Consider the following 25781-nt stretch of genomic DNA (forward strand, 5'->3'; position numbering starts at 1 on the left):
TCACCCTTTTGCTTACTTTATCCCTCTCTCTCCTCCTTTCTTTCTTTCACTCTTATGTTTTTTTTATTTTTCTTTCTTATCTGGCTCCCTGAACATCTTGCTCATGTCTGAGTGACACCGGGTGCAAACCTGCTGCTGCCAGCCATCGTCCCTACACCTGACAGCCTACAGCCAGGGAGAGAGAGCGAGCAAGAGAGCAGGAGGGAGAGAGACAAAGTACATCGCTTGAAGTCAAACACACAGCAGGAGGTTGAAAAGTAAATGAGTGAAAAAATGAATGAAAGTCGGGCTGGGAGCTGTGTCCTCTACACAAACAGAGCGGTTGGAAATCAACAGAGGAGAAAGACGTGGGGTAATGTTGGGATGGAAAGAGAGGCAGTAATGAATGACTGTAAGTAGAGATGGCTGGCTGGCTGGCTGGATGGAAGGATGGATGGGGAGAACTAGAGGAGTGAATGAATAACAGATAGGGGTACTCACACAAGCAGACATGCTCGCCCCGTTACAGACGACTACTTCCTTGCCTCCTTAGCTCCAAAACCACGGTGACATTGCTGTAGCCACAGTACCCGCGGGTAAAGTCTTCCTGTCTGCTTCCTCTCTTTTCCTTTCCTCTTCTTTTTTTTTTTTTTTTTAATCCTCTGGGGCTCCTTTTCCCTCTCCTCCTCCTTCTCCTCTTCCCTCTGCTACACCTCTTCTCTCCCTATCTTCCTCTACGGTCAGCTTCCTTTGCTTTGCTCGCCCCGGTCCGAAGAACCTCCTGCCGTGTCCTGCCGTGTCCTGCTCAGTGCGAGCAGGGAAGCATGCACTGCCTCTCCCTCCCTCACTGGCTCTCCATCGCTCTGTTTGTACCCCACTCTCTCTCAAAAGCACAGCCACTTTTTTTTTCTGCACTCTCCCTATTTGCCTAGAGTATCTTCTCCTCTTCCATAGCTGCCGCTATCTTTGTCCCTCTCTTGTCTTACTGAAGCTTAAAAAAAAGGGAAGGTTTACACCCCGTTAAAGTGCAACGATGGGACAAACAAAGAGACGCAGAAAGAAGAAGAGGCAAAGCGCAGCCAATGGCACAAGAGGGAGGCAGAAAGAGCGCTCGAGACAAAGAGTGGAGATAGCGCAAGAGCATTACAGACAGAAGAAGGGGATGGAGAAGAGGGGGAAAACACAGACACACCCGCTTTTCACCATCACACACACAGAGTGCTCCAGATATAGACCTATGACTTCATCAATTCAAGCCCATGTGCCGTCACACACACATGCGTGCAAACGTGTGTACGCGCACACACGGGTGTGCATGGAGCTGGACTTGCTCAGTGTTCCAAATATAGCCTCATGACTTCATCGAGGAGCTAACCCCCCCCCCCCCCTCGTCCTGCAGCTCTCGCCCCGCTTAAGAGACAGGGGGACTCATTCATATTGAATCAAGCTGAAGGGAAACGAGAGAGAGAGAGAGAACATTCAGGACAAGACACGGAATATTCCTCAGATAGATGCATTGAGAAAGACAGGAGATGGAGAGAGAGAGGGATGGAGAGAGCAAAGGGAGCTTTACTTTGAGGTATCTTCCATGCATGCATTCAGGAATTTTAGTCTGCCACTACTTCTGTGTTTGTAAGTCATGCACTAGACAGTAGAAGGGGTATGTGGACACATATGTGGACAAGCAGACTATACACCATATGTGAGTCTATGTTCCAGTTCATCCCCAAAGGTGTTAGATGGGGTTGAGGTCAAAGTTCTTCAACACCAGTAAGTTATTTTTAGTTGAGTTACCCAACAACACAGAACCAAGATGACAGCACCATCTCACCAGCACTGCTGCAGCCCACTATCACAGCAGACTCACAAGTAACCGATAAATAAAATATATATATATAATGACTCTACTATATATGCAAGAGCCCAATCAATAAATACACATGTTAAATAATATAGAGCAAAAATAATCAAAATACATAATTAGCCTCTTACATTTAATTTACCAACATATGATGAGCCCTGTGGCGATAAGCCAAAGCCACCTACACACCAGGAAGCAGATGGAGCATATCAATAATATAATGGTCGCCTCCTAACACACGCTGCAACACTTTCTGAGCTAACACAAGTGCAGATCAGTCCAGCAGCTTTCCACCACATGGGTCGATACACACACATTCCCCCTCAGGCCAGGGTTAATAACTGTTTATTTTTCTCCTTTGATAAAACACACACACAAGATGGAGATGAGCATATGTGTGTCTTTAGTTTATCCATCTTAATATACAGAATGTTAATGCCAGATAATGCAAATAGTTATACTACTATCAACATGTAAAATGTATCGGTAATAGTTAAAACTAGCATTCTCTGTCATTAACTTTCTGTATGGCTTCATATTGTGTTGAAATGCAATAAGACCTCCCTCAACCTTTGCAGCCCACTATTGTTTAAAATATTATTGCATCGTTAACATTCCCCTAAATTGAATCTAATGGGTCTGCCCAAACCATAAAAAACAGCTCCACACCAGAAATACAGGTGGATGGTGTCTAAGTCATTGTGTGTACTCAGTTGTACTATATCAGCTTCTCTGGATGCACAGACTTTGAGTATAGTGCACTCTAGTGGCAGGACAAAGCTTCCAACCTCCACAAATATTGTTGTCTCACACACACACACACACACACACACACACACACACACACACACACACACACACACACACACACACACACCTACACACACACACACACACACACACACACACACACACACACACACACACACACACACACACACACACACACACACACACACACACACACACACACACACACACACACACACACAGAAAATGCATTGTGGTCTCAGAGCATCAAATAACTTCTAAGTCACACACTCTCCCAGCCAGGGTGGGATTTTAATACATTCAAAATCATGAGCCTGAAACCAAACAGAGGAGTGCAGACTGCAGATTTCAAAGTGGTGGTGGGAGGAGAGTGGAGGCTGTGTGTGTGAGTGTGAGTGAGAGAGAGAGAGAAGAGATGAAGTGAGAGAAAGAAGGATGAGAGGGCGAGCTATAGCCTGGGCCAACCCTCCCTTCTTCCTTCCACTACACGCTTTATCCATTACCGCCGAGAGAGACAGCCACTGAAAGTTTCTCCATCCTCTGAGACGGAAGAGGATGGAGGGACTCTCTTTCTTTTTCTTTAACCCTCTTCATCTATCACACACGCACACACACACACACGCACACACACACACACACACACACACACACACACACACACACACACACACACACACACACACACCTAATGTAGTGGGAGTTTCGGTGTTGAGGGAAGGAGAGAAGAGAGGAGTGGGAGGGTGCATCCCCTTGAGTGTGAGCGAGACTATGGAGGCACTTAAGAAGACAAGAGGGAAGACAGAAAAGCTATGTAGGGAGACAGAGACAGGTAGAGAGAAATAAGGTAAGAAGATACTGCAAGTATGGGAGAGTGAAGTGAGATCAAGCCTTTTTACGCAGATAAACTCCATCTTCACCCAATTCCACGTCAGAACCAGACTACTTTGCTACTTTGGACCGCAAACCTCCACCACTCTTCTCATTTGTATAGTCATCGTGTGACACACGTCCAAAGTGAATCCATCAAAGTGTCTTGCCTCTTCGTGGTTTAACATTTAGTGTTGAGAAAAGATTTCACAAGACTTGTATATTGGTGTCAAGATGTTGAGCTCATATGGCTTTATGCACATATGCAAATATGCCAACATGCCTCATACACATTACATCTATGCATATACATGTCACATCAGCGCAGTTTCCAGATGTGTACAGGCTTTGTGTGAGTGTTTGAGTGCTAATGGGAACCCTCAGGGGCCCATATCAATGAGGGCTCTGCTTGTCCCGCCCATTAGCAGCTGTGCAAGCCTCAGCACACTGTCAGCTCAATAGTGAAAGGTTAAGACCTTTGGACATTGCCAAATGGCCGAGGGTCAGTCTGGAACGGAAATATGGAGCAATGAGCATAATTATGGAGTTTTGAATGCAGCTTGTGCAAATTTGCATCGAATAATAATGAGGCTGATTCCTCTGATGGTTCGTTAAAACTCCTGAATCAGCGAGAATGTACCACACATGCATTTGTCAGTGTTGTATGTGCCGTGTGTTGCACACGCTGATGTGCATGTCTGGAGCTTGTTTTATGTGTTTGTGTGAGTTCTTCTTTGTGTGTGTTCAGTTGAAGTTCAAGAGGAAATGTGACACCTGGAATCGCTGAAACAGAATGTCAAGAATGTCTGTAAATTTATACAGCGACAAAAAAAAACAAAAAAAAGGTTTCCCAAAAAGGAAAAAGACAGTTTTGATGTCCACCTACCTGTCGTGGTCTCGGCCGACACCCCAGACACGGATGCTACTGATTGGCTGAGAGTGGAGCAGGCTGCGATCATCCGGGTCAACCAGGGTCAACATGCGGTCTTGAAGCACAAGCAGCATCCCTTTACCCTGTAAGACCACAAACAAGGGTAGACTGTGCTTCAAAACAAGGGGCTGCAGGAGGATTTAGGTTGCTAACAGTCAGAGAAGGTAAATCTTACTTTGGTCGAAAGTCTTGAAACTTATAGACATGCAAACTGTGACAAGGTGCTGTGCTTTACTCACAAGCCAAACAGTCAAGAAACTTGCCACTGTAGTGTACACACTGTATGTAAGTGTCTGTCTCTGCTGCTGACACACTGACCTCTCCCCAGACACCGGCTGAGTCTTGTATGTCCCTCCTGCAGTAGGACAGCTGTCTGATACAGTGGTGGACGGACACGCTGCTCCTCCCCTCACTCAGGTCCTGTTCTGCCATCTCCACCCAGCCCAGAGAGCGCACTGGGAATGACTGGAAGCAACACAACACACACACACACACACACACACACACACACGGATGATTTAATTTGGGTGATACATTTCACAACAGAGCGGCATTGCTACAATACAGTCTCACGGGTCAGGCGATTAGACAGGTTATGAACAAGCCAGACTTTAGGCGCCAATCTAAATGCACTTTGTAATCGATGATAAACTTAAATGATAAACCAGAGACGTCACTCTGAAGACAAACAGTTTATTTTCCCTTTCATTATTTTCTTCAAAATGAGTTTGGCTCATCTGTGGGTTTGTTTAAAACAGGTCCAATTATTTTCGCCCTGTCTGACTTCTTCACAGCAAACACTGTCCAAGATCTCTGGAATTAACTTGGGAAGTAGATCGTCACCATAACGGAAACACACCATGGCCAGATGTGCAAAAAACAAGGTCCAAGTTGAAATGACATTGCACCTTAAGTATAGGAACCAACACAATAACAAACTAACACAGGCACACAACTCAAATAGAGCTCCTCTTGAAGTTCAGCGTTGCTTACAGAGGTAGAGTATGCAGAGACAGCTCCTGTACCATCACAATACAGCCATCAGAGCAACAACTGAGAGAAGTTTGATTGGGAATGCATAAAATATGAAAGATTGTGTGTGTGTGTGTGTGTGTGTGTGTGCGTGCGTGTGTGTGTGTGTGTAGACTGCCTCAGGCCAGCAGCTATTACCAACCTCCCTCTTCTCTTCCTTTAACTATTTATCTTTCTGTCTCTAATGCTCTACAGGTGTCAAGCAAACATGCACTCCAGTGTGCGCACACACACACACACACACACACACCTTCTCTCTTCAACTGCCCATATCCCTCTCTCTTGTTTTCTTGCTCATTCAACTTTCACACATTCTGAGATCAAAATCTGAATTCCCACACTGCTCCCCCTTTGTTTCTGGGTTCCACTGAGCGATGTGAATTTTCTTTTACTTGAACAAATGCTGACTCAACAAGAAAACTTACATCGGTCTTTTGGTTTTGGGGTCTAAAATACATTTGTCTTTATTTAATGGCATCTTATTGCACAAAAGTCAGCGTGCAACCTTCAACTTTTAGTGTTGAGTAAATTGAATATGTCCTTTGCAATACTGTCAAAAATTGTTTACGATCATAGAGGCTTCTATGTGCTCTTCTTCTGGCAGAAAACTAGTTCGGCTGCAAACACATTGACCATAGTTCAGTTCACAAAGTAACCACAGAGTGGCACTGCAACAAACAGAGAGAGAGAGAGAGCGAGAGAGCGAGAGAGCGAGAGAACGAGAGAGCGAGAGAGAGAGCGAGAGAGAGAGAAAGCGAGAGAACGAGAGAGAGAGAGAGCGAGAGAGAGAGCGAGAGAGAGAGGACAGGATGCCAGTGAGCAGGTTCATTACATCACACAAGTCAGGTGACGTCCTTTCTTTAACACATACAAGATTTGCTGAAAGGCTGATATTTGGTTCAAAAATAAAGTCAGACTGACTTCATAACAGAGGAATATGTGCTCTTCAAATTTTAGAGTTACCAAACAGTCATTTATATGTGGAATACTGTGTTACCAAGTACTAATAGTATTTGAAGGCAGTACAAGACTAATATTTGAACCCTCACTTTCAGACAATTTGGGGCCTTTGCTTGTAATTGTAATTCAGTCCCAACTGATCACCTTGTGTGTCCTTAAGCAAAACAAGTCATCATGGAACAATATGAAAGGGTGGCCGTCTTCTTCAGTGAATACATCTGCAAACTGTGACACAGAACAGACACGAGCAATGGATCGTTATAATTCTGTCCTGCAAAAATCCCAGCAGATAATTGTTCTTGGCCACAATGTTATTTCAAACACAAATGTTAAGTCTATTGTTGTAATATGTTGTTGTTTTGATCTTACCAATGCCTCTGGATTGGAGAAGGTATTGTTGAGGTCCACTGTCTCTAGCTGGGCTGGGGCGCTGCAGGGAAACACAAGGCAATGTAAGGCAAGGCAAGTTTATTTGTATAGCACATTTCAACAACAAGGTAATTCAAAGTGCTTCACATAAAACCATTAAAAGCATCAAAACATAAGGCAAAAGAAAAGGAGATTTAAAAACAATTAAAGAAACAGTGTAAGAAATAAAATTCAGTAGTAAAATGCAGAAATGCAGGAAATTGATTAATATATTAATTGAATGTGGTTCAATTAAAGGCAGCAGCAAACAGAAAGGTCTTCAATCTTGATTTAAATGAGCTGAGGGTCTCAGCAGACCTGCAGCTTTCTGGGACTTTCTTCCAGATATGTGGAGCAGAAAAACTGAACGCTGCTTGTCCATGTTTAGTTCTGACTCTGGGAACAAAAAGTAGACCGGTCCCAGATGACCTGAGGGGTCGGGATGGTTCATAAGGTAGCAGCAGATCAGAGATGTATTTTGGCCCTAAACCATTCAGTGCTTTGTAAACCAACAGCAGGACACAAGACATATAGCTGACAAATGGCCAGAGTATATTTCCTGAAATAGTACATGGAAATACACAAATCTGGAAATGACACATAGGTTGTTAACTGTTGAGTATGTCAATGTGTATTACTTGAGTTTAAGTGAGGCATAGCGGAGGGTAGCCCCTTCAAAGGCCTTTAGACTGGGATCTGGATAGACTGGATAGTCCTTCAGCTCCTGAAGGCAAACAGACAGACGTTCAGAGAGAGAGACCAACATCAGTGGTGAGGGAATGAAGAAGATACAATACTGCCAGATTCTAACATTCATTTGACCAACTTATCTCATCTCATTGGCTTTGTAATAACTGAAGATGTTAATACTCTTTTTAACTTAATATGAGAGATATTCATCTTTGTTGAATATGCACCTCAGACCAGCCTGGACTGAGATTCCTGTGTGCTCATTTCAATCTCATAAATGAAGGAGTGAAGCAGAGATATAAATCAAGCTACACGTAGTACACATATACATAGTGGAGAAAGCGATACAAAGTATCATTAAAATTGACCAAAGCTAAAAAAGAAAAAAGAAGGCTGGACAAGCTAGGTACAGACACCAAATTCCCCATCCACTGTACTGCAGGATTACATGATGTCGCCCTATGTAACAGTATGACTCTTTATGTTTTATTTTAATCGTGACTGGATGACCGTGGAGCAGCTGTTGGTCTTGGGTAAAAATTTAGAATGAAGTGTTTTACTTTGAATTTAAAAGCACACTTGGAACATTCTGGTTCAGGCCAAAATGGAAGAATAAAACGATCAATAAATATCACAAAAATAAAGCGAGAGAGAGACACACGATTTCAACAAGTGAATACTCAAATAAATGTGACACTGTGACTCACGTTGGCTGTGCAGGTGGTGGTGTTGAGAGTTGGTCCAGAAAAGGTGACATCATCTAAGAGGGTGGAGGAGGAGGAGGGGGAGGAGGGGGAGGAGGGGGAGGAGCCAGAGGGGGAGGGGACCGGCTCCACCGAGCTGTCAGACGTCAGACTGCTGGGGCGCTGTGTGAGACAGAGAGAGAAGCAACATGAGAGACACACAGAGACAGGATGGTCACCAACAGCATTCCATTATAATGGAGTAAGATTGTATCCTCCCTGACCACAGCTACACAGAAACAAGCTAAAGCTGTGGTTACATTTGTTATTAACATGTCACTATTTTTATGCTCGTCCCTAGAAGGGCCTTTACAATAACACATATGACGATTTTAATGCTTGACTTCATGATTACATGTTTCAGTTGCTCAGTTTCAGTCCCATTGTTAAAATGGCACAGTGGAGGAGACATGTCATTGCCAACCAACTTATGAGGATGACATAACGTTTTCTTAATATTCCAAATCATGGCTTCAACATTTGACTCACAGAATGCTGTATGTGGATGTGCAGGTATCCTGAAGCATCCTTTTTAAGTTGTTTTCTGTTTGTTTGCTGCCCATGTAACCTTTAAATATATAGTACTATTATTCATATTTTCAACATAATAGAATAGTGTGTATTCTCTCTGGGGATTGAGAATGTTGACATTACACAATCTTAAGCTTAAAAGAAAAAAAATACAAGAACTTCAAAGCCCAACACAGGATGAACCTGGATATGTAGCTTTGCACACTAACAGTTAAAAAAAATAATGTTTGTCCGGGAGTGTTACTTCTGTGGGTCCTCTCACCTCGCTTGGAGGCTTGAGCGAGTCCTGCGTTTCCTGTTGTGGGTCGTGCTCAGCGTCTGGCTCGTTGTTGGGAGAGGTGTGTACAGGTCGGTGGTACTGTGTGGTGCCAGTGGGGATGTGCCAGAAATAGATCTCTGATGAATCTGAGATCTCCCGCCAGCCTGGGGGCAGGTCCCCGTCACTCCATACATCAGCTGATGGATGACAAGTGATACACATGTTGCATCACACAAACATCAACATATGTACGCTTGCACACGGGAGGGCTCTGCAAAAACACATGAGCATGAAATATCACAAAAGGCTGTAAACACACACACACACACACACACAGGGATGGACAGGGTACATTTCAGTGATGGTCAGCCTGTCCCTACTCCAGTTTCTGTTGTCATAGCAACTCCGGGGCTCATCCGCTGTAGTCTGACCCAGTGGGCAATGGCATCTCTCCTTTCCTCTCTCTGCTGGTTGTCTTTTTTTCCCGTCTACCTTCTTATATTTATCTCCATATCCTCATATTCTCAAACTACTGCTTTGTCATGCATCCTTGGCAATCATCTCTTACTAAATACAGCACTGCCTGTTTCCCTCATTTTTCACACCCTGCTATCTGCAGTGCCCTGTATCCTTCTGTCCATCCTAATCACTCTCTGCGCCATAAGGTCCACATGGGGCCTTTAAAGGTCCCGGCAGTAATGCCGGAGTGACTTGCATGCTTAAGAAGAGGCTTTTGGTAAATTTCCAGATCAGACAGCAGGAGGTAGAGGGAGGGAGAGAGAGGGAGTGGGAATGAAAGGAAAACGCAATCGAGGCATGATTAAAGGCTGACACAGATATGCAAATAGAAGAAAAATAACAAATCTGAGTGAAAAGACAAACACACACATGTCGAACCTGTCTCCCGTGGAGTCTGAGGAGAGGGTGACTCCTGGGACAGGGTGGTCCAGCTGGAGTCTTCATCTTCTGATGGACTTTCAGGAGTCAGATCCATTCTTAAGGCCACTTTAGGGAGCCCGCTCTCAGGTTCAGGATCCGGCAGGGCAGGGGGTGCCCGGTTCCTGGTAGGGGTGTTCCTCTCTGCAACCCGGGCCTGTTTAGGGGAAGAAGGCGGGTACTGCTGCAGGAACTGGTTCTCATTATTGGGGTGCAGCTCGACCTTGATAACCCGGGGCTGGGAGCTCCGAGGGGGTTTTGCAGGACTGCGTGGACTAGACTGAACCAGGGCACAGAGCTCATCTCTGATCGGGGCTGGAGCATGGTTCTGGAGGTGGCTTTGGTTGTCTGGGACCCACTCTGGGCTGTCGGTGGAAGAGGAGGACGTCGGGGAAAGCGATGCTTCCACCACCACTGGCAGCAGGGGCTGCCTTGGTGTAGGTGTGGGGTCATCTTCCTCCTCTTCCTCCTCCACCACTGGCTCCACCTCTTCCTTCTCTTCCTGGCAGGTCTGCTGGCTGATGGGCTTCTCCTCCTTAAGGCTCTCCCTCTCCTTGGAAGGGCTGGTCTCCTCTTTCTCTGGAGATGGCTGCTTCTTCTTCTCCTCCTTGTCCTCTTTGTTTCCCCAACTGAGGTCCAAATCCCAGCCCTTCCCATGATACTCCAAGACGCTCTTGGTCCTTCTACGGAACGGGGGCAGCTGCGAGTTGTCTTTCCCAAATTCTAGCCAGTCAGAACTGGGATTGTTGATGAGATCATTGTGAATTTTGCCCTCTGTATTGGCCCGGCTCAGCTCCAACTGCTGACTCTCGGCTCGTCTCTGCATGTTAGCGCCATTCTTGGCCAGTTTGGGGTTGGTTGTGTTAAACAGCGAGGAGGAGGACGAGGAGGAGTAGAGGGCAGAGCTGGAGGAGGACTTGGTGGGGAGACCCCTCCCTCTGGTTCCAGGTTGGTTTTTAGAGGGCAAAGCCAAGTTGTCACTGATCCCAATGGCGCTCCGCACACTGGTCATTGCATACCTCTGACGGCTCTTTGGCAAGGTGGCCGAACTTCCGGTTTCCATGGACTCCTTGATGACATCTCGCCCAAGCAACTGGTTGTATGACGAGCGAAGGCTGAGGGAGGTGGGAGGGGTGGCCGAGGCACCGCTGCGATTGGCCAGACCCACATTAGAGGGGGAGGAGCCAGAGCGGGAGAGAGGAGGAGTTTGTACTGACATCATGGCTGACAGGAAATACACTGACGTGATAGAGCTGATGAGAGAAGAGACACACTGTCAGAAGTCATGTAACAGTGTATACCCTGCATGTGCCAAACAATATAACACAACTGATCCTGGGTTTTTGAGGTCGATGTCAATGTTGATACTAGAGATTGTAAAAAAAAAAATCATGTAAATATATACGTGGCTGTTTTTTTACACAAACGCATACCATTATAACATTTTTGACAAGGATCCTTGAACTTGGATTCAACCTTATTTTTTTCATTAGACGACGATATTTTCCATTTTCCACTTTCCCTTAGTCAGGCAGAGTACAATAACACTCCTTCCTGTGGTTGCAAGCTGCTTTTATGCCTTCTCATCTCTGGACGATGGTTGGTCACTGGGTTAGTATGTTTTTAAAAGATTTGTTTCTCTGGCTTCTCGGCTTCTCTCTTGTACTAAAATACTATGCTACAAATAATTGAATACAGTATTTGTTTAAAAATCATTTATGGCCCAAGTACTCTGGGTGTTTCCTTCACATGATCACAGGGGGGGGTGACATCATCAAGTTGAGATGCTCAGTGCTGTGTCACTCATTTGCATTTCTCTGATGTTACGGCGGAACTCAACGCAGATAAAAACATCTTGCTCTTTGCTCTGCGGCTGCAGCTCAGCCAGGCTTATATTGATACACTATGGTGCTGATTATTCTCCAGCCTTACGCCCCTTTACACATAAGATGTCACTGTTGAAGTGCTATAAAAACACTGCATCAAAGACATGAAGCTGGATTGCGTTTGCATGGTATTGGGAGTGAGTCAGACACTCGATGTATTCATCCAGGACTGACATTGAAAGGCGGAGCTGAGCAGTCAGCCAGCCTGCGGAGAGGAGAAGTGGCGGCTCCTGCTAACTAGCCGTGTCTCTTATCTCTGGGTGGATCAGCCCTGTGATGCTGACAGATGGATAGCAACAAAGACAGTAGCAGAGAGTCATTATCATTTTAAGACACAGCACATGTATGGGTAGCTTCACTGTCACTTCTGTCTTTGAATGATCTCATTTGATTGTGACTCTGTGGGAAGCTGGTAAGCAACTGAACACGCACAGGTAGAAAAACATGTCCAGGCACGCAAGCATAATGCATAAACATCCTGTTGCCCGATCATGTACACACACACTCACACACCTGAAACAATGCTGCAGTCATCACCAGCGCCTTTACTCAGAAACATGGAAAATACAAACACAGCAGATTTTAAAGCACGACAAAATCTTGGGAAAAGACAGAGGCAGGATTTTTGGAGAGAGCAGAATCCCTGGACAGTGCACTTTGTTCATGCGGGGCCCCGATCCGCTCTCCTCTCCCCGGGTGGTTGTCATGTTGGCCCTGTGTCACTGAGCAAGACAACCAAAACAAACTGTGCTGAATCTGCGCTCACACTCCCGGCCTGTGATCAGACACAAACACAGTGTCAACAGGAACAGACGGCCTGCACTGAGCCGTGCAGTCTCATCACGATACCAGCTTTTCTCATGAAGCAATGCTTTTGTAAAATACTTAAATTTGTATGTTACCACCCTAACTAATGGACAGCATTGTCTCCAGGCTCAAATTAGTTTCCTGAATGTTTGGCCTTGTAAGAACCTTTCAAAAAAAGATGGAAAAAATGCATTCGTACCAAACTAAAAGACACAAAAGCCTTCCACTAGAAATTGAGCCTAGAGCAATTGAAGCTGAAAATCACAGCAAATATGTTGCATGACTCAGAGGACAAATTACACATCCTGACACAATCCCCAAAACAGACAAGGAGTAATAAGCAAAAAGCAATTCAACTCCTCATTGTCCCTTTCTCCTATTTTTTTTACTGTTATACAAGAGTTGCAGGCAAACTGGACCATCCTTTTTCTTTCTTTACCCCCGGAAATGAAGCCAGATCTCCATTAGTGAAACAAAGTGGAGCAAAGAGAGGATGTGAGCGGAGTGGGGAGGAGAGAGGACGGTTATTAGAGAGGGAGAAAGCGAGGAGAATGACACAGCAGTTTGCAGGACAGTGGGGCACAGTCAACACACAGAGGTAGTTAAACTGTTCTCAATAAATCTGTTGTGCTCTCCAACAGCAGAGCTCATTCATGAGATGCACACGATCTGTTTAGCAGCTGGTCACGGGAACAGCAGCAAATTGGATAGCCTACTAATAAAACAATTGTGCAACAATAAACTCTTCTTTTCATTCTGTTGCTGCTCTTCCTTGAGATGTGCCCTGCTTACATTGCAGTCGAAACGTACAGTAATATAAGACAGAAAACAAGCAGATATCATAGAAGTCTTGCATAAAAATGCAACTTCTTGACAGACATAATACAATGTCATCTCTTGGTTTTTGGAGCCAGGTGTCAAAACATGATCCTCATCTGCTCAAGCTGTTTTCACTGTCTATTCAGCCTGTACAGTACAGATCTACAGACAAGAGTGTTTTCACACCTGAAGGTCACTATAAAGAAAGATCAACGTCTCATCAATAATATGCTTTGGGTATTCATCATCAGGTAATATCTAGATACCGGCAAAGATCAAAGCCTTAGAGGAAATCCTCCTTTTTCAACTTACTCCCTGGAATGAAAGGCCTCTTTCCTCAACTCTGAACTGCACCCACCGCTTCAGAAATGAAGAGCAACAGATGAAAGCACAAGCTGGGGACAAAATTCAACTTGAAAAGTCGATGATGTCATGGGTGGAGTATTCTAGCCCCTCTTTTCTTGCTGCAGTCTTAATAAACTCGCGTTAGATCATCTTTAAATCCACCATAACGCCGAGGAAGCATATCGGTGGAGTTGCCATCATTGCGGAAGCAACGCTGTCGATATGCGAACAGACGCAGTACATCTTCAGCATCCAGCCCCAACAGCCACCGCCGCACTGGGAGGGGAGCGCATCTCATCGAGAGCATCTATTTACATCCACTCACCGCTTCAGTCAGCCTCCGGGCTTCTGCGCCTCCGCTCCCACGACGACACACACACGCGCGCGCACTCACAAACACAGTAGTGAGCAGGTTCGAGGTCGACAGCCGCTTTTTAAAGTGCCACTCCGCCCGTAGCTGCAGCACGACCACCCGTATCGGTTCACATCATCTGCCCTCCCAGCCCGGCTCGGTGTTCGCTGGCGGCCAAGCTGAGCTTTCTCTCTGCGCCAGAGGATCCCGGAGCGGCGCGGCGCGGCGGAGCTCTGAGAGAAGACCGGCCAATCAGCGGCGCGGACGCAGGACGCAGGACGCTCGGTGCACGGAGGGAGACGCAACCGTAATAAATCTACCGGCTTTATTTTGCAACTCAGGTAATGTAATCACACATCATCGGAGTCTTACGTCATGCAGCGGTCTGCAGAAACATGACTGGTCGGGTTTATAGTGCTACACCGATGATCACACCCTGAAACAGTTTAGTTCTCGTTGGATTCATATTATATGAAGTTTGACTCGCAGTAGTCCTGATTTTATGTAGTTATTGCGACACTAGTAGCCTACTACTTAATTAAGCTATAATTAAAAAGGATTGCAATACATCAGTGAATTTTAACTTCAATTACAAAGTAAAAAAGTAACAAATCAGCTTTAAGGGATTATATTTTTAATGGTTTTACTCAGGATCTGCCTTTATCAATACAACATCCTCCTCACAGTGCATCAGTTCATATAAAGTTTGGACGACCAGAAAGCATTTACCTTTTTGTTCGTTTACAAAGAAACAGTATTACTGAACGTTATGACACTAACTTAAAGCACGTGATTTATACCCACCACAGATTCTCAACCTCCCCAAAGGCCATAGATCACATTTCTGACTCATAGGATAATTTAAAATAACAGAAAACACTATAATGTATAGAAACAAATAATAAAAAAAGCTTCCATCTTTCATCCACATACTATTGTAAAAACCTACATCCAACAAGTCGTCCAGCCTTATAAAACACCTCCAACAAAATGTCTATACACACATATTTTATACCAAGTATAAAATGGATTCACTCTAATCCAGACTTCACATTATGTACACACCAGTGGCGGGCCGTGCATTTTATACCTGGGCCTTCACTGCTGTCCTGCAGCTGAAACACCACCTTATAACCACATTGTGGCGCTTCAGCTATTATTCATTTTTAAGGCTGTAACTATGTACATCTTCGTATTAAACCGTTCGGTACGAGTCGTTTGAATAACGCTCGAAGCCTACATTCAGGAAATAATGTTCTCAGCTGGTCTGGCTGTGGGATCCGCCATCCTTCCTTAATGACAAGCCAATGACAAGCCGCGACCCAAAGAGATCATCATAGAATTTTACTTTCACAACTTGAACGTACTGCTCTGCAATGTCTTTCCTCCTCTGTCATGGTGCAACTCACTCGGTCAGAATGCTCATATTCGATTGGCTGAGCTGCATCACGTGATGTGATTCACTACCCATCAGCCTCTGCTGGCTGTTAAGTTTCATTTCACGATAGTCACGTGCTCGCCCACTGACCAATCACAGCACACTCTGCAACTCGCGGGAAAGCTACACGTGGACACTGAGCGGCATGTAATGCTGACGTCATTATAGGCCGGCTCGCAGGCTCTGATAGTCAAAGAATACGCCCAACATGTCAAACTAAAGATCTGATTGGTTGAACACTATGACAATCAACAATATCGTCTCCATTTACTTTGATCTGCACTGGCTGCAGGTGAGAGTCTGCAGGCCTCTGCTCTTACCTAGACACACAGAGGTGAGATCTGATTGGATAAAAGCTCTACTTAAAACAAGCTGCACTGGAAGCAGAGCAACTGAGGAAGACAGTAGCTGTGCAATGAGAAAATAAGATAATGGGGAACATATTTTTATAAATTATAATACATGTAGTGTATTTAAGAAAAAATATTAAATTATAAAATATAAATCGCTTTGTGATTCTGTTTAGGCCAGCAGAGAAGGCCTTGCAGGCCCTGACGGCCCACCACTGGTACACACCTAACACACTTTGACCTTTTTCTCCTTTGGTGAAAATACATTCCCGCTGTGAAACACATTCCTCAGTTGGCCCTGTGCTGGCTCAGGATAACTATCCGACCCCTACGGTCCACTGGCAGGCTCCTCCCTCAGTGCTCTGTGGATGGAGGTGAAGCGGGGTGGAGGACAGAGCCGGGGGGACACACAGGCTCCCGGTGCTCCAGGAGTGAGGCAGCAGTGGAAGGGTGATGGGGCGACCGGAGGAGGGAGGGGCGGGAGGGGCGAGCGGCTGCTGGAGCCGCCGGTCGGCTGCAGAGAAACATGGAGCCGAACGGATGTAGCGCAACACGGCATCTTCTGCTGAGGAGAGGGAGACAGATTAGAGAAGTCACTGCTGTCCTGGCTCATTAAAAGCTCATCACATGCAGTGCCATCATTAACAAATGCACAACATGCAATGACTAAGACAAATGTGTGCCTACCCTTACTGAGTTCATCCTCCAGAGGCGACAGTAAGCTCTGAGCCTGCTTGTTGCCCGCTTGAGCGGCTCGTTTGTAGTATTCAACCGCCGTCCTCAGGTTCTGCTGCACCCCAAAGCCGCTCTCAAAACACTGACCCAAAAACAGCAGGGCGGTGTTGTCCTGCGCACATGATCAAAAATAAACATGGGATTTAATCTTCAAGAACTCGACGAGGTGGTAGAATTTGTGGTCAATATTACACGTTATAAACCAACAACGGGACTATCAGCTGTAGCTCTAAAGTGATTTGAAGTAACATTAATTAACACTATTTGCTTCAACACAACTGCAGCATCCCCTGTAAGTAGGGATGTTTTAAAAATAAGCGGTGAATCCTAAAAAGCAGGAGACAGTGGGGACACCCTGTTGTCAAATACAGAATGGATGTACAGCGGGAGGGGAAACCTCAGCGATATAAAGCCATAGATCAAACTCTAGAAGCATCTAGAAGGGCGCTCACTCCGCTCTCTGCTGCCATCTTCAGGTAGTGGACAGACCTGCTGCCGTCTCTCACCGGCTCCCGAGTGTAGACCGAGGCCAGGCACACCTGAGCCTGAAGAGGAGGAGAAACAGAGTTCTTCTGTGAGGATACGCACACACAATAATATATTTGTTTGATGAAGTTACTAGAAATAAAACTGATCAGATCATAAAGCAGGATCAGCCACTTAACCATGTCTATGTTTTTTTTAAATGGACCTTTATGCATTTACTGCTGCAGCACGTCTCCCGTCCAAATGGACCAATGTGCTTACAATGCTAAAATACAACATATATAACCTTCTATGATATTGTATGACATACTTAGTATCGCATGAGGTTCACTAACGTTGTGACGAGGGCTCTGGTGCGATCGTATCTCTTCCAGAATATTTGTATTCCAGCCTTGAGCTGCAGTGTATTTTTGGAGAACTCGTTAAATAATTCCGTAACGATAAATGCAACACTGAATGTTTTCTATTAATATTCATAAATTTTTCCTCGTAGAAAACAGTTATTATTTTTGTTAGCCGTCCACAAGCACTTCCTGATGCCTCGGGTCTTTCGACTAATCAGAGGCTGATACCTAATTGCTCTCAAACACAATTACCAGAGATTAAAAACCGTAAATGTTAATACTGTGTAATAGTGTGTAATAGTGTGTAATACGCCAACTGTGGTCAGAACAATAAATACTCAGAAATTGTGTGCGTTATATTTTAACTTCTAGGCTTCAGAATACATATAAACACACATTTAGCAATAGAAATAGGCTTAAAGGCATGTCGTTGTTAACTAAACAGAGGAATTTGCATTATAAAACACCACCCTCTATCAGACTCTCTTGGGGGTCCTATTAACAATAACAAAACCATATGAAGACATCCGTTTACAAACTCTCACACAACTCCTGCAGTATAAGACCTGTTTATCCAGTCGTATGCTCACTTCTTCCCAAACACATTGGAAGTACTGAGCATACGACGAGATAGACAAGACTTGGATTATACTTCCACGTTATACTATATTGTTATTATTATTAAACAGATGTTTTGATACAGTTTTGCTGATGTTAAACGCGGCCCCCATTCCTTCAATTCATCAAAATGTTCTCAGTTTTTTGATTCACCTTGGAGGCATACATTCACTTTAATTCTTGTAGTTTTCTTTAAGAATTAAAGTAAACACAGAGTGAGTACACAGACGCTATTAATACTGTGATTGTTGGCTGTGTTCTATTAAAATGTCCCAGGAAGCCATGAGAGTGTGAGAGTGAACCAACATGAACAACAGGACCCTGAATCTGAAGCAGCTAAATGGAACTCAGCCAACATGTATAATCATTTACTTAATTATTTATACCTGCGCTTTTCCTACTGTCTAAATACATTTTTAAATAATTTGAAGTGCAGTATGATATCTCATAACATTATAAGAGCAATGTAGAAAAGCACCAATGGAAAATTATAATTTAAATAGTGCCAAACAGTATTTGAATGTACATGAGTTTTGAAGTTATTGTTTGAAATAATCAAGAAGAGTTAATGAGGTTCTGTGATGCTTTCACACCTTGCTCAGTCCAGCTGCAGCAGCCTGCTCTAGCAGGTGGATGGCCGTGTTCAGCTGCGCGACACTCCGGCGCCCCCTGCTGGTCAGCAGCAGCTTTGCGTAGCGGTACTGAGCCTGTCTGTGACCACCAGCGGCTGCCTGCCAGTAGTAATACAGAGCCTGGAACAGAAAACACACCGGAACCCTCTCAAGACTGGCTTCTCACATAGGAGGGAAGTCAGTATGATGTGTGTCAGAATGAGGAAACACTCAGGAAGTAAAGTGTCTGGATTCTCGCCTTGTCTCTGTCGTTGACGACTCCTCTGCCCTTCTCATAGCACACGGCCGTGTTGAACTGGGCCTTGCTGTAACCCTGCTGAGCTGCAGCTACAAAGCACGTGAACGCCTCCTCGTAGTTTTCACTCTTGACACTTTCTAAACCTGCGATAAACAGAGCGATGCAGATATCAGCGATAGACGGAGGAAAACAAAAATAACTCAAAGACTTAAAAAGGGAGAACGTGTGAGAATGATTTAGTGTTTCACTGTGTGTAAATATCACTACCAATGATGTTGAGGATAACAGGAATGCTGGTATCTCCCACATGTCTGAGATTCAGAGCTGCTCCTGCCAGCCTCTCCTCATCAGACAGCATGTCCTGAAAACACAGAAGAGGATCAAAACAACAATCCAGATTAGATGACAAGTCAGTCCTTTGCAAGGATGAAGAAACAAAAGCATCTTTTATTAAAATAAACTTCAGGGAGGCAGGCGTCCACCTTGTCTTTGGCATCTGTCGTCTCCGTGTTGTCTCGGTCGGCCTCATTCTGCAGAGGACAGGATGCCGACACCAGTGATTCCTCTGTGAGTCAGGCAAGAACAATGCTTTATTATCCTGCTCACACAAACAACATGTTGAGATGAATATTATTTACAAACAATCTTTTACACTATGACCGCCACAGAGCTCAGAACAAACCGGGTATGAGAGAATCCTGGTTCAGGAGCGCCCTCTGCTGGTCACAGACGGAGCAGTCAGTCGTCAGGTGGACCGGCTCACTGCTGCTGTGAAGACCGGCATCACCTGAACTGCTGCTGCTGCTGCTGCTGCTGCTGCTGCTGCTCTGAGCCTGATCCTGGGTCTGTCTCTCTGGCCCCTCCTGCAGACACAACACAGTCCTCCCTCTGGGAAGGACATCTCGTCTAGACACTGGAGAACCCAGACAGGCGCAACAAAACAAAGTCAGGATTCTGATCACAAGATTAAAAAGGGTTTGGGGTTGAGATGGTTGAATGTTGGTTATTTAAAACCATCTCGGATTTCATCAGTTTGTATGGAAAAGTGAACCGTCAGATGGCCTTTTGCTTCTTTACATTAATGCGACTCACAGATCTCCAGCAGGATGCGGTAGCCACACTTGTGCAGAGTGGCGGGTGCCGTCAGGGCTCCGGGGTTGGGACTGGGCTCAGAGTTTGAGGAGAACTGGGAGTGGATCCTCCTGCAGATCTGCATGAACAGAACTGCTGCAGCACCCTGTGGACAAACACTCATTTATGAACTGCTACTAACATACTGTATTCCAGGGATGGTCAACCATGTGCCATGGAGAGCAGACACCCTGCCGGCTTTTACTCAATCCAAAACTCCACGAACACTACAAAGCCCTCCTTTCAGTAGAGGGGAAGAACTCATCAGTTTGTGCGTTTGCATTGAAACAATGCAGAGAAATGAAGTTATGGAGAAAATCAGAAAGCACGTTGATATGCAGTGAGATTGGTTGGGACTGTTGGGTCTCCATGACACATTGTTGGCCACCCTGCTGCATACTTAATGAAGTCGTAGTTATCAAGGGAGACAACATAAACAGAGTATGTGACCAACTGTGAACCAGATCATGCTGTGAGCAAAAGGCCAAATGCGCCAAAATGCCCGTTTCATAATTGTTCAATGGTTGCATTCATTTTCACTTCTACTAACAATGACTGTGATTCCCTTGAGTGTTTAGTTTGTACACAATTGAATACACAGCGCTTGGATGAATGAATAAGTGGGGAGAAGAGAACAGCGGCACAGCTTTGAGTGCAGCAGAGATTACAGTTGTGGAGGTGGACCGGTGTTGAATAGTTGCTTCAGTGGCTCTTCTTTTTGTCATTAACAAACTCCAGCAGAACAACGTGAAGGAGGTGTGGTCAGGGATGAAGCAGATAACCGGCTTCAAGGTGGGAGGCAGACAACCAGGGGGCTCCCTGGAGAGGGCCAACGAGCTAAACTGTCACTTCAATAAGTTTAGCTCACAGCCCTCATCTGTCTCCTCCACACACACCACACCTCTCAAACACCTCCCCCTCTGTCCCCCCTGGTGAGCTGCATGGACTCAGAGCCCTCTACCTCTAAGGGCTCTGCCACCACCAACATTATGACCCCCCCCACCCCTCTCTGTGACGACTGGCCAGGTGAGAAGACAGCTGGAGAGACTCCACCAAGGCAAGGCTGCGGGACCTGATGGCATCAGCCCCAGGGTCCTGAAGACCTGCGCCATCCAGCTGTCTAATGTCCTTCAACACCTCTTCAACCTGAGCCTGAAGCAGGAGGAAGTCCCGGTGCTGTGGAAGACGTCGTGCCTGGTTCCTGTACCGAAGAAGACGACACCATCTGGCCTCAATGACTACCGACCAGTTGCCCTCACATCCCATGTGATGAAGGTGCTGGAGAGGCTGGTCTTGGCCCGCCTCCGGCCGCAGGTGAAATCCTCACTGGACCCTCTGCAGTTTGCATAGCAGCCTCGTGTGGGGGTGGACGACGCCATCATCTACCTGCTGCAGCGAGCTCAGTCGCACCTGGACGGATCCGGTGGCTCTGTGAGAATCACTTTCTTTGATTTCTTTAGTGCATTTAACACCATCCAACCAGTGCTGCTGAGTGAGAAGCTGCGGGTGGTGGGGGTGGTGGGGGTGAACGCATCCACCGTCTCCTGGATCACTGACTACCTCACGGGCAGACCACAGTTTGTCCGACTGGGCCGTGTGCTGTCTGATACGGTGGTCAGTGATATTGGAGCCCCACAGGGAACTGTTCTGTCTCCCTTCCTGTTCACCTTGTACACCACTGACTTCCAGTACAACTCGGGGTCATGCCATCTGCAGAAGTTCTCTGATGACTCTGCAGTGGTCGGGTGTATAAGGGACGGACGGGAGGAGGAGTACAGGGCAGTAGTGGAGGACTTTGTGGAGTGGGCCGGTAGAAATCACCTGCGTCTGAACGTGGCCAAGACCAGAGAGATGGTGGTCGACTTCAGGAGGAAGACGACGGCTCCACAACCGCTGAGAGTTCTTGGAGAGGATGTGGACATGGTGGAGGAGTACAAGTACCTGGGTGTCTCCATCGACAGCAGACTGAACTGGAAGACCAACATCAACGCTGTGTACAAGAAGGGGATGAGTCGACTCTTTTTCTTGAGGAAACTTCGATCCTTCAACGTGTGCAGCAAGATGCTGGAGATGGTCTGTTGTGGCCAGTGCACTGTACTTCGCCGTAGTCTGCTGGGGGAGCAGCATTGGAGCCGGAGACACCAACAGACTTAACAAACTAGTTAAGAAGGCCGGCTCCATCATTGGCTGCAAACAAGACTATCTGGAAGAGGTGGTGGAGAGGAGGACACTGAAGAACCTATTATTCATATTGGATAATACCAGTCCACATGGTTTAAAACCCTGAGAGAGCAGCTGCCTGACGTCTCTCTTTCAACAAAGTCTAGACTATTTGGGATGAGCTGATGACACTGGGCATATTAGGAAACATGTGAAAGCAGAGGACGCACCCATCCCACAGCATCCAGGGCCGTGTAACGTGGAAGCTCAGCGAAGCCGAGATGAAAGGTCCTCCGTTTCTTCCTCCTCTCTCCATCCTCCTCTTTTTGAGAGCTGACAGAAAAAAAACAGCACAAACATAAAAATTACAATTTGATGTTGTTTTTTTATTTCCAGTATATTGTATGAAGGGATCACAGAAATATTCTGCTGGAGGCACAACGGCTTTGTTTCTGTGCCCTCGACTAACCCTCGTCATGCTTACAGGAGATGCTACTGGGTGATGCAACCAGCTGAAAGGGAGGCAGTGAGAGTGCTGCGAGCCAAGAACGGGTTCAAAGGAGGGGCGAAAGAACAAAAAAGGAATGGGGAGAGAGCAGTCGCTGAGGTTCGGCCTTAATTCAAAAGGTTTTCTTTTCATCAGCTAATAAAACGGCCGGTGGTTTGAGGGCAGAGCAGTCATGAGATCAAAGTTAGAGGCTCAGTGCTTCTCATTTTCTAGTTTTTTTTCCATCAGAGCGAACAAAGTTTGAACAGCAAAAAAAAGGAAGGGTCGAGCTGTGGAAAGTACCTGCCATCAGAAGAGTGTTGGGAGGTGGAGAGGACAACCGAGTTGTTGATGATCTCAGCCTCCCCCAGTCCCTGAGACTGGCCCTGGTTCTGGGGCAGCCGCAGAGGGTTGCTGCCATGATATCGGTGCAGAACTGAGAAGTGATGGGAAGAGACAAACAGCAGAAATGAAACATTAATGCCCAGCATTGAAATTCCATACAAGGTTCAGCCTCCTCAAAACTATGTGATATAAAAAACATGGCCTGTCAATTATTATTTTTTTGAATCATAGAAAATGTCCTGGAAGGAACAAGTAACATGATACTAAGTATAGCGTTAAAAGAGACTAAGATCTGAGACGTTATTACTGTTTTATGACTGTGGTTTCCAACGATAACCATTCAAGTCAACACTTATTCATCATCTGTCTATCATTGGAACTTAACTTAATTTATGTTGAACTAACCGGACTTGACTGTACACACATTTCATATTTTAACACGTGTACTAATCCGTTAATTTAGAACAAATTATAGGAAACTATGAGATGTATTAATAAAGTGGCAGCAGAACATGTGTAGCAGCACTTCTACAGCATCAAAGTCCTGAGATATTATCGAATTAATAAAGAATACGGTTTTTACCTCATGCTAATGAGTTTAACATAGGCGGGAAGTGTGATCTGATTGGTTAACTTGTGTACACTGAAATATAATTTAAATAGTGTGTCAGGGTATTATATTGACAGAGGTGTAGCTTTACATTGCAATTCTAATCTTGTTTAGGTTTACCAAAATATGTGCAGTGCACACCCACATACTTCAGACCAACTCGGACCAAAATAAACCAGGGGGGCGGTGTCAGTTACACTCACGAGAGAGTGAAGTTAGAAACTAGCGAAAGAAGCTAATTGTTTACATTTATGTGAATTGACTTGGCTAACTAGCTGTTAGCTTTAAACAACGTTACGCTGTACGGGAATACCAATAAACGTCGTTTATGTCTTAATAACAGCGATAAGTTAAAAGAAACAACACATGGCATGTACCGTTAAACATAGAATGTGTCAAATCTATTTCTCTCACCTCTTCCAACAAAGCCTTGAACTCTCCACATGGTTAGTGTGTTTTTTAAAGCTGCCTCAACCGAAAAGGCATGTTTAGTTTCCTCTGAGGGTCGTCTGGACCCATGAATAGTCAAAGCAGTCGGTCCGGTCCAGCAGTTTGCCCGCTGGTAAATAAAACCGTCACGAGACGTACCGGAGCACCGGAAGAGGACTCGGACGTGCCTCAGTCTGAAAAGGTGGTTCACTGCGTCACAGCGCCACCATGCGTTGTGGCGGGGGACGACTGTCTCACAGCAAGTACAGTTTATAACCAGTTCCCTATGTGGTTTGTTGTTGATTAATATGTCTGAATAATTCCATATTCATTCAATGATGCTGATTTTGGTATTTTAGACTAGATATTTAGACTTTTTGCCAAACCAAAATAAATAAAGTTCCCCCACAAGAATGTTGGTTCAGTTTAGTGTTGAAAAAAGATTTGACCATGGCCATAGTTCAGAACATGTGGTTTTTTAAAGTACAAATATTTTATTTGCTCCGTACAAAGAAGATGACATTTGGGTGACACATGGTTAGAGTGCTCTCAATAAGCTATTTAGCTCTCTTTTTCAATGTTTAACTCTAACAGTGCTGCACAGGCACATTGATTTTGATTATTAGCGCAGGTGTTACTCGTGACATCAATCGTGGCTCAGTTATAGTCTGTGTGTCTCAGTAAGCAGTGACAGTGTGGCAGTGAGCCAGCATGCACAATACAAGGAGCCTGAAACTGAAGCAGCTAAAGGGAATTAAGCCATAATTAATTTGATTATGTACACCAGCACTTTTTCGACTGAAACATGTCAAAATATATTCCTTGAAAAAAATTGTATGACTCAGGGGTTTCATCGAACTTAACATCACATTTAAGGAACAAGATACATGTCTATCTATCTGTCTGTCTGTCTGTCTGTCTGTCTGTCTATCTGTCTATCTGTCTATCTGTCTATCTGTCTATCTATCTATCTATCTATCTGTCTATCTGTCTATCTATCTATCTGTCTCGATGAATAAAGGATTCACTCATGGGTTCAGGGGTGGATTCAGTAAACCACCCACAGCTCATCAGTCACCCTGCAGGACGGTTTGGCTTTTCTTTATTTGGCCCATAGATCAAACAGTGACGCACGCTCCGACTCTTACTGGAAACACACACTCTTCTGGTCAGAAGGGGCTAAACGGGGGGCTGGAGAGAGGAGATCTGCAGTTGTAAAGTCAGATTAAACTTGGAATAATTCACTCCTTGACCAGTTTCCATGGTGACACAGTCATCAAGTCTTTCACTTACCATCTTCCTCGGGCAAATAAGTCTAGCCGGCAGTAGTTTTTAATGTTAGCAAGAGCTCTCTCTGCACTACCAAACGATATTTGCTGATTCGCCTGAGGCCAAATTTGTCTGGGCAATATGGAAAACACCGAGCGGAGCTGGAAACAGAGTCCCACCAGTCCTGACTAATTGAGCAGTTTGTGTTTACCCATGTTTCAGTCTGTACTCGAGTTCTCGAGTTTGGGGAATTTAATTTATTAAGTGTTTAATTTTTGAAATCCCATTTGCTCTTTATTTTGCACCCTTTAAACCAGTTTCCCCACTGGAGT

The 25781-nt window shown here is 45.2% G+C and overlaps 2 protein-coding genes across 6 annotated transcripts in view; both read right to left on the bottom strand.

Moving 5' to 3' along the window:
* apbb2a (amyloid beta (A4) precursor protein-binding, family B, member 2a) overlaps nt 1-14225 on the bottom strand; it is a 34647-nt gene extending 20422 nt beyond the window's left edge. Inside the window, exons 1-9 of one of the 2 annotated variants that reach the window (XM_079268615.1) lie at nt 14151-14225; nt 9930-11221; nt 9036-9229; nt 8207-8365; nt 7448-7533; nt 6771-6831; nt 6546-6626; nt 4728-4874; nt 4365-4492 (exon numbers count right to left, since the gene is read on the bottom strand). In XM_079268615.1, coding sequence (XP_079124741.1) covers nt 4365-4492; nt 4728-4874; nt 6546-6626; nt 6771-6831; nt 7448-7533; nt 8207-8365; nt 9036-9229; nt 9930-11190 — 2117 coding nt within the window. In that variant the 5' untranslated portion in view covers nt 11191-11221; nt 14151-14225. The remainder of the gene's footprint in view (nt 1-4364; nt 4493-4727; nt 4875-6545; nt 6627-6770; nt 6832-7447; nt 7534-8206; nt 8366-9035; nt 9230-9929; nt 11222-14150) is intronic. The other variant, XM_079268616.1, reaches the window with a different exon arrangement.
* A 585-nt stretch (nt 14226-14810) lies between these two features.
* Nucleotides 14811-24308, bottom strand: dele1 (DAP3 binding cell death enhancer 1). 4 transcript variants are annotated; one of them, XM_079268298.1, is made up of 12 exons: nt 24166-24308; nt 23100-23232; nt 22540-22642; nt 20111-20255; nt 19701-19931; nt 19501-19583; nt 19286-19379; nt 19019-19161; nt 18742-18900; nt 17153-17245; nt 16659-16812; nt 14811-16527 (listed from the first exon to the last, which is right to left on the bottom strand). In XM_079268298.1, exons 1-12 carry the CDS (start codon nt 24194-24196, stop codon nt 16283-16285), a joined length of 1614 nt encoding a protein of 537 aa, XP_079124424.1. In that variant the 5' UTR covers nt 24197-24308; the 3' UTR covers nt 14811-16282. The 4 variants fall into 4 exon arrangements, with proteins under 4 accessions (XP_079124424.1, XP_079124423.1, XP_079124422.1 ...); XM_079268297.1 differs by having other exon boundaries at nt 14811-16530; XM_079268296.1 differs by having other exon boundaries at nt 16653-16812.
* Nucleotides 24309-25781: the final 1473 nt, after the last annotated feature.

Source organism: Melanostigma gelatinosum (assembly GCF_949748355.1).
Source record: "Melanostigma gelatinosum genome assembly, chromosome: 5".
Lineage (NCBI taxonomy): Eukaryota > Metazoa > Chordata > Actinopteri > Perciformes > Zoarcidae > Melanostigma > Melanostigma gelatinosum.

What these genes read in the sequence shown, in the direction of transcription:
- dele1 (XM_079268295.1), bottom strand. Translation starts at nt 24,196, where the DNA reads ATGTGGAGAGTTCAAGGCTTTGTTGGAAGAG. An exon ending in TGTTATCCTCAACATCATTG is followed by an intron (nt 19,162 to 19,285) that starts GTAGTGATATTT and finishes TGTTTATCGCAG; the next exon opens with GTTTAGAAAGTGTCAAGAGT. An exon ending in CTGCAGCTGGACTGAGCAAG is followed by an intron (nt 17,246 to 18,741) that starts GTGTGAAAGCAT and finishes CCTCCTCTTCAG; the next exon opens with GCTCAGGTGTGCCTGGCCTC.